The 8,829-nt window shown below is 32.8% G+C and overlaps 1 protein-coding gene across 1 annotated transcript; it reads left to right on the top strand.

Moving 5' to 3' along the window:
- The first annotated feature begins 3,046 nt into the window (after positions 1 to 3,046).
- On the top strand, positions 3,047 to 6,906 carry LOC112005596 (peroxidase A2). Its single transcript, XM_065771169.1, has 5 exons — positions 3,047 to 3,316; positions 3,586 to 3,613; positions 5,077 to 5,268; positions 5,988 to 6,153; positions 6,293 to 6,906. Exons 1-5 carry the CDS (start codon positions 3,126 to 3,128, stop codon positions 6,742 to 6,744), a joined length of 1,029 nt encoding a protein of 342 aa, XP_065627241.1. The 5' UTR covers positions 3,047 to 3,125; the 3' UTR covers positions 6,745 to 6,906.
- Positions 6,907 to 8,829: the final 1,923 nt, after the last annotated feature.

Here is an 8,829-nt window from a genome sequence, read left to right as displayed (position 1 = left end):
TGATTTTTCATAAACACGTGCCTGTACGTGTTATCCATGCTAGGTTATGAATAATAATATATCAAAATATTTTGTCTATTTCAAAATAATTGATACTGGGTTTACAAGGTTTGAGAGTACCAGCTTCTGGAGATTACTCAATAAACAAAATATATAATTTTAAAAAACATATTTTGGTATGATCCAAAAGCATGAAATGAATAGAATATAATTTTATAAAGAAACACTTCACTCACTTTTCAAAGATAACAGCTAACCAGAGGTGTAATCTAGCTAGAGATGAAATCAACCAATTGGAACCAAATAGTAATGGTATTTTCAACTCATTCATAGGTTAAATTGAATAGCAAAATCATAACAGATTTTTCTACAAGTTCATGTTGGAAAAAACACACTAAACCAAATCCCAATTTCATCCCCTTTCCCACAAATTTAATACAAAAAATAAATATTTGTTACAGCTTTTCATACCCCCACCCCAACCCAAGAATCCCACTTTGTCTTCTATACTTCTTGAAACGCTCCTAACGTTTCACCATATAGAATAAAGTACCATTGATCCCTAAAACTAGCTGTATAACTCAAAGCCACGCTTATTGCCTAAAATATAAAAATTGCATTTGCTTTCTGCTAAAGAAGAAGGTCCGCTAAGGAAGGATGCTTTCTGAATTACGAGTTGCATAAAGTAAAGGTGTTGTATACCATTGCTCCCTAAAACTAGCTGTATAACTCAAAGCCACGCTTATTGCCTAAAATATAAAAATAGCACTTGCTTTCTGCTAAAGAAGAAGGTCCACTAAGGAAGGATGCTTTCTGAATTACGAGTTGCATAAAGTAAAGGTGTTCTAATAACAGTTTTTGAGGGTGAATACAATCTAGTTTTTGAGGTAATGATGTTGATTGTGTTGAAAAATTAAAATCTCCTTAGAAATTTGAATTAAAGGATCTTGGTTTAATGGTTTTGATGCCGTAGAAGCATGAAGAATACATACATGATACTCTCTTGATGGGACAAAAACTGAACTATTAACTTCTAGTAGTAAACCTTCAATTTACGAGAGGTTCTCTTGAATCCACAAGGAAATAAACTGGAATCCGGCAGAAAAAAGAATTGACAAAATGTTTATATTTATTGATTATAGTTTGATATGCCTTTAATGGCTAAAAGTCTGAAACCTTAATTCATACTAATTACGCGATTAGATGACAAAATATTAAAATTTACCAAAAATAGCATAATTGAATTAAATGTAAAATCATAAATTACTGGCCTTAAGAATCGTTCCAAAATAAACGAAATCTTATTCTAGTTTTTGAGTAAAAAATTATTAAGAAAACGCTAAAATTTCAGTTTTCAAAACATAAAGGATGGAATTCGCCATTTTCAAATTCTCTTGTCTAGAAGTTATTTTATTATTATTATTTTTTTTTTTTTTTGGTAAATGGCGGAAGTGAGTGTACATTAAATAACTAGTTTATTACAAAATAGCTCAACTTTGTCAAAAGCTAACGCATTTACCATCACAGGCGGTAGTTCATACAAAATGTGGAAGCTCGAAACTAAATATGCTCCCATTTTAGCCAAAATATCTGCACATCTGTTATTTTTTATTAACTAATTTGTTAAATATACAAAAGGCTAGAGATATTTTCAAAAAAACTGGCAATATTATTTTTTTAAAACTAAAAGCTCCACCCTTAAAACTCCACCGTTAAAAATTTCTACATCTTACCATAATAACAAACGGACAAAAGCAAATTGTTGACTGGCAGTCTTATTTGATATTTCAAACCCACCAAAATGGCAATATTTTATTATTTTTCCACGACAATAAAGCCAAGTCTAAACCATTACCTTTTGAATAAAATAACACAGTCCATGTAGCGTAGAAGAATAGTAAGTACTAATTAGCTAGAATCCAGGGAAAGCAATTACCTGCCTGACAAACTTATCTGATTTTTCATAAACACGTGCCTGTACGTGTGGTTCTAGTGCTCACCAGCCTTATTTCCACCGACAGTTTTATTTTTTTCATTAGTCTATTAATACAACAATTTCTATAATTTTCACCGCAATTCTCCTATGAGACAAAAGAGCCTGATGGGTTGGGTATTTTAATCAACTATTTTCAATTTTTAAACAATATTATACATATTTTTAAACACGTTTTTACCTATACACATTTTAAAAAATTACAAATAACACTAGTTAAACTTCTTTACCAAACGGGCATAAATGGCAGAAAAATGATGAGTTCGGTTCATAATTTCCCCGCTCATAAGTTGGATTCACATTAGAGGTAATACTCTAAGTATTGTATTGCACCTAGTGCAATACTTAATCAATGACTTTTTCAATTTTCAATCTCAGTCATTAAATAAAATATATTTAAAAAGAGTTAAAAAAATTAAAGTTAAAAGTAAAAAAAAAAGTTTAAAAAATTGTGAAGGAAGTGGGCATGAATGGCAGAAAAATGATGAGTTTGGTTCATAATTTTTCCGCTCATAAGTCGGATTCACATCAGGGGCAATACTCTAAGTATTGTATTGCACCTTGTGCAATACTTAATCAATAGCTTTTTCAATTTTCAATCTCAGTCATTAAATAAAATATCTTAAAAAAATTAAAAAATTAAAGTTAATCAATGGCTTTTTCAATTTTCAATCCCAGTCATTAAATAAAATATATTAAAAAAAATTAAAAAATTAAAGTTAAAAAGTAAAAAAAAGTTTAAAAAATTGTGAAGGAAGCGGAGGCATTGCAACATGTGCAATTCCGTAGGTATTATGTGAATCCTCATAAGTCACTATGCAGATAAGTTCTGACAAAATGGTGCCGGCTTACTTTTTCTCACAATGAAATGCATCCCTACATCTTATTTGATGCGACAGAATATGGACCTATCTTTTTTATCAACTTTAGACTTTTTCAAATCCCGTGAATTTTTCCAAAGCGTGCATTGCACCTCGACTGCCAAACGTGATGGGTTTCATTTTCTTCGTTTTTCACCTTAATGTAATGTTGTTTGTCACCTTATAAATAAAGGGTCACAATTTGGTTTGTTAAACACTCAAACACTGAAGCTATTCTTGTTTATTAGAGTGAAATAATATTGCAGAAAAGAATGTCTTCTTCTTCTTGCTGTACGCTACTGATAGGTCTTTTATGTGTGGTTTTGCTTGGAGGATCTTTGTCTCATGCCCAGCTGAGTCCAACATTCTATGATTCAACGTGTCCAAACGCGTCCAACATCGTACGTGGAATCATCGCAGAGGCTTTAAAGACAGATGCTCGAATTGGCGGTAGCCTCATTAGGCTTCACTTACCCAATATGGATCGGGTTAAACCTATGAGTTTGACAAATTTATTATTATTATTATTAAATTGAGTAAAAAAAAATATAAATATAAATATATTTTAAAAAACCAAAGATTAGTATTAATATAACTCCTTAAAAGCAAACAACACTAATGACTAAACAATGATAGTAATTTACTAGGTTTGTGTGAATTAATTAGCTTTTTAATAAGATAAAAAAAAATGGTTATTTTAAAATTTTTATCANTTGGCGGTAGCCTCATTAGGCTTCACTTCCATGACTGCTTTGTCAATGTATTTCTCTAACTTTTCATTAATTTTAAACCCATTAATTTGCTTTGTTCCTCTTAAGAATTTACCTTCACAAAGTTTAGCAGTAGAGGAAAAAAAAAGTCTTTCATTCTTGCCTGTTTTAATGAGTTTAAACTCATATTACTCCTCTTTTTCTTGAGAGTATGATGGAAGTGAGGCCATAAAACTTGGCGCATATATACTAGCTAATTCATAGTTCTCTTTGCATGTACTTGAGTTTATTCCATGTTAGTATTTAGGTGAGTTTATTTTATTTGCTTATTTTATTTTAAAAATAACTCAGATGTACTTAGAAGAAAAAGAGCCTTTAAAAAGTTGTACATAAATAAAGTAAATCTCAAAAAAAAAAAGCTCAAGCAAATAATGAAGGAAAAAAGGTAAGGTTTATTGCAGCACACATTACACACCATTAATTCATGCTAGGAGAGAAAACTTAGCAGGCTTTCTTGAAGATTTATTCTGAATCATATCACATAAAGTTTTTTTTTTTTTTTTTTTTTTTTTTTTTTTTACTAACTACTTGTGGAAAGTGACCTAAACCTATCTTTCCTTGAACTTTTTAATTGCACACACACCCGTCTCCCTATTTCATTAAATATTATATATATATATATATTAAATATATGGGTGGGATGGGTTGGGTTTGGAATTTTATGACCTAAACCCAACCCGACCCGCTATAAAAAAAAAAAAATTATAACCCAACTCAACCCACCAAGCTCTAAAAACAGACCCAACCCAATAGGTTGGGTTGGGTTGGGTTGGGTTGGGTCGGTTTTGGCGAGTTGGCGGATTGGTTGCACGCCCTTACTTCTCACCTTTGCCTTAAGCTTGAAAAAGTAGTATAAGCTAAAAGAGACAAGAGCACTAGTGTGCTATATTAGGGAACTCTTTCAGAATATTGTCCAAAGATGTTACAATCTATCAACTTACGTCAATCTTAGCACACTCTACAAGAAATGCATCCATTACCAACAATCTAAGGAAAAAAAAGCCATAAAGGAAGACAACTGATGAAATGAAAATGAAAGATAATTTGAAACCTTACCTTTCTATACCTTGATTCCAAAAGTAGAACATATTCAAGTTTTATTGTGAAGACATTTTAGTATGTTTGGATTAGCTTTTAGCTTTAAGATTTTAAACTATTTTGTTTATGTACAAATATAAAATTCACTTTCATTAGCTTTCAACTTTTAAATATTTTTAGTTATTCATAGCTTTTAAAATTCAATTTTATTAGATACAACTAAACTTTTACCCATTTTCAGCGAATAATCAAAGAGCTAATCTAAACACAATTCTTGAAAATTTTGTGAAACAACAAAATCAAATTCTAATTATTTTCCCTCTAATTTCTTAGCAGCCAAAACATGTTGCTTTAATGGGCTTTTGACTGTTAAATTGTCTGAATTGTCTAACACATATGTTTAATTTTGTTGCAGGGATGTGATGGCTCACTTTTGTTGAACAACTCCGCTACCATACAAAGTGAGAAAGAGGCTCCTCCAAATAATAACTCGGCGAGGGGTTTTGGTGTTGTTGATAACATAAAGACTGCGTTGGAAACTGCTTGTCCTGCCACTGTTTCTTGCGCTGATATTCTTGCCATTGCAGCTGAAGAATCAGTTTCATTGGTATAATAACAACAAACCCTTCTCTTTAATCTTTTCTCTTATTAACTCTTCTACTCTAGGGAAAAAATCAGAAGAAGAGGAAACTAAAACTCAAAGGTTGGACTGTAAATAAACAACATTACAAGGGGTATTTTATTGAACGTAACAAGGACTAATAATAATAATTAGGCCATTTTTTTTAGGGCTTGAAAGAGACCTAAAATCTAGGGACACACAATTTATTCAGACAATATTCATACTTATTGAGATTAATTGTAAATTGTGATTGGTGTGTGAAAAATGTCACCGGTGGACACAAGTGAAAGTTATGATCGATATTAGGCTAATCACAACTTATCAACTCAATAGTAAAATTATGCCTATACAACATAACCGCATACTTTGTTTTTAAATTTATGTACATTACCTTGCTTCACATGCAATGCTAAAATAATGGCATCCCCATATGATACAGCCCAACTAGAAGGACAAGGTAGGAGGAATCTCTTTTCATTTATTCTGTGACGATTGATTCTTGCACGTTTTACTTTTAGTTTAAAAAACTAATAAGTAATCCACCGGATTAAAAGAAAACTTTGTCCTTCTACTAGACCCACAATATATATCACTAAAACAAAAGTGAAAAGCAAGTCCTACCTTCGACTATTGCTGACATTTTAAATAACATGTAAAGTTTGCATCACATACCAACTAAAAGTAAAACTAATCCACGCTCACAGGCAGGAGGTCCCTCGTGGAATGTTTCACTGGGAAGAAGGGACAGCACTACAGCAAACCGAACAGCTGCTGGTCTTTTCCTTCCTGGCCCCACAGAAGCCCTTAGTGTTCTGAAATCCAAGTTCTTAGCCGTGGGCCTCAACAGCACCGATCTTGTTGCCCTCTCTGGTAATTATTATTTATTCGCACATAAGCTTACAAATTCCAATCACAATTGATATATATAATATAATGAGTTAATAACATTGTGATGAAAGTATTGCTTTTAAGTTTTGATATAAAGTTGGCATGCATGATTGATTTTCAGGTGCTCACACGTTTGGACGTGCTCAATGTAGCACTTTCATCAACCGGTTATACAATTTTAGCAGCACTGGTAATCCTGATCCAACCTTAAACACAACCTACTTATCAACTCTGCAGGGAATATGCCCCCAGAATGGAAATACTACTGTTGTGACCAATCTCGACCTCACCACACCTGATGTTTTTGACAATAAGTACTTCTCTAATCTTCAAGCTCTAGAGGGTCTACTCCAGAGCGATCAAGAACTATTTTCAACCACCGGGGATGAAACCGTTGCCATTGTTAACAACTTTACTGCTAATCAGACTGCCTTCTTTGCCAGCTTTGTGGTATCAATGATTAAAATGGGAAACATTAGCCCGTTAACGGGGACGGCTGGAGAGATTAGATTGAATTGTGGAAAAGTTAATAACTCTACTGGATCAGATGGTCTTCTATATAGCTCAATGTAAGTAAGTGTTATGGCTAAGTCTAAGTATAAATAAAATGTGTACTAAGTTACAATGGTAATGATGGTCAGTATGAGTGAGGCTATTTTGTATTGAGTTGTGTTAATTGTGTAACTTGATGGATGTCTTTTTAGTGTTGTCTTTGTTCCTTGGTGTTCTTTTGAATGAATCTTTCATCTCAGCAAAAAACTTATGATGGTTGGTAGGATAAGAACATGTTATGATGTTTTTTTTTCTGTAGTATATATCTTGATTGCTGAATTGAAACAGTCTGAGAAAGACATATCCATTCTGTGTGTTGTAACCTCTGTTCCTCTCATGAATAATAATATATCAAAATATTTTGTCTATTTCAAGATAATTGATACTGGGTTTGAGGGTACCAGCATCTGGAGAGTACTTAATTAACAAAATATATAATTTTAAACAACATATTTCGGCATGATCCAGAAGCATGAAATAAATAGAATATAGTTTTACAAAGAAACGCTTCATTCACTTTTCAAAGATACAGCTAATCAGAGGTGTAAGTGTAAGATGTAATCAACCAATTGGTAGACAGATTATTTATAAACCAAATGGTAATGGTATTTTCAACTCATTCATCAGTTAAATTGAATAGCAAAATCATAACAGATTTATCTACTAGTTCATGGTAAAAACAACACACTAAACCAAATCCTAACTCCATCCCCTTTCCCACAAATACAAAAAATAAATATTGGTTACAGCTTGTCATACCACCAACCCCAACCCAAGAATTCCATTTTGTCTTCTATACTTCTTGAAACGCTCCTAACGTTTCACTATATATAATAAAGTACCATTGATCCCTAAAACTAGCAGTATAAGACATGGCAAAATGGGCGGATCTGTTTGGGTCGAGTCAATGGGTTGCGGGTTGAGTCAGGTCGCGGGATGGGTCGAGTTGACCTGTATTTTTCAAACAAGTTTTTTTTTTTTAAATAGATGCAATTTGTCAATTGTTTATGAGTTTCTTAATTGTGATTAGATTCTCACTGGTGATATTGTTATCGCTTACCAATTACCACTAAATACTTGATACCCAAATTTGGTGCAACTCTTGTTCTAGCTTTCTAGAAGTCAATCTTGGTATAATCTTTGATTTGTTTAAAGTAGGAAGAGAAAATGAAGGTGGAAGTAAAGAAAAACAAACTATAATGGAGTACATAACATATTAAGTGAAGAATAGTAAGTAAATATTTTATAAGAATTACACCTTAATCTCAATCTACTCAACGTTAGCATATGTGGCAAAATGGGCGGGTCGGTTCGGGTTCCGGTTTGGGTCGTATCAATTTGGTCACAAGTTAAAACAAGTCATTTTTAAATGGGTCAATCGGGTTGTGGGTTAAACGGGTTGGGTTAGAAAATTTTGACCTGTTTTGCCATGTCTGTATAACTCAAAGCCATGTTTACTACCTAAAATAGCTATTGCTTTTTGCTAAAGAAGAAGGTCCACTAAGGAAGAATGCTTTCTGAATTACGAGTTGCATAAAATAAAGGTGTTTTAATAACAGTTTTTGAGGGTGAATACTGTTAGGTTCTAAAGTTTTAGGAATTTATGTATTTAGAACTCTAATTTGTAATATTGGCAAACCATGATCAAAACGATATGTTTAGTCTTGTTATAGTGTGCTCAAAGTTGTTTAATTATTGTAAAGTTGGAATCGAGAGACTGTAGATGCATTGGGGCATTTCGGTCTGGCTCGATCGATCGAATCCTGATGTTTTTGACAATAAGTACTTCTCTAATCTTCAAGCTCTAGAGGGTCTACTCCAGAGCGATCAAGAACTATTTTCAACCACCGGGGATGAAACCGTTGCCATTGTTAACAACTTTACTGCTAATCAGACTGCCTTCTTTGCCAGCTTTGTGGTATCAATGATTAAAATGGGAAACATTAGCCCGTTAACGGGGACGGCTGGAGAGATTAGATTGAATTGTGGAAAAGTTAATAACTCTACTGGATCAGATGGTCTTCTATATAGCTCAATGTAAGTAAGTGTTATGGCTAAGTCTAAGTATAAATAAAATGTGTACTAAGTTACAATGGTAATGATGGT

This window comes from Quercus suber, unplaced genomic scaffold (genome assembly GCF_002906115.3).
Source record: "Quercus suber isolate HL8 unplaced genomic scaffold, Cork oak 2.0 scaffold_40, whole genome shotgun sequence".
NCBI lineage: Eukaryota > Viridiplantae > Streptophyta > Magnoliopsida > Fagales > Fagaceae > Quercus > Quercus suber.
This window is presented reverse-complemented; position numbering and strand designations above follow the sequence as displayed.

What these genes read in the sequence shown, in the direction of transcription:
- LOC112005596 (XM_065771169.1), top strand. Translation starts at nt 3,126, where the DNA reads ATGTCTTCTTCTTCTTGCTGTACGCTACTGATAGGTCTTTTATGTGTG. An exon ending in ATTGGCGGTAGCCTCATTAG is followed by an intron (nt 3,317 to 3,585) that starts GCTTCACTTACC and finishes TAGCCTCATTAG; the next exon opens with GCTTCACTTCCATGACTGCT. An exon ending in CTGAAGAATCAGTTTCATTG is followed by an intron (nt 5,269 to 5,987) that starts GTATAATAACAA and finishes CCACGCTCACAG; the next exon opens with GCAGGAGGTCCCTCGTGGAA.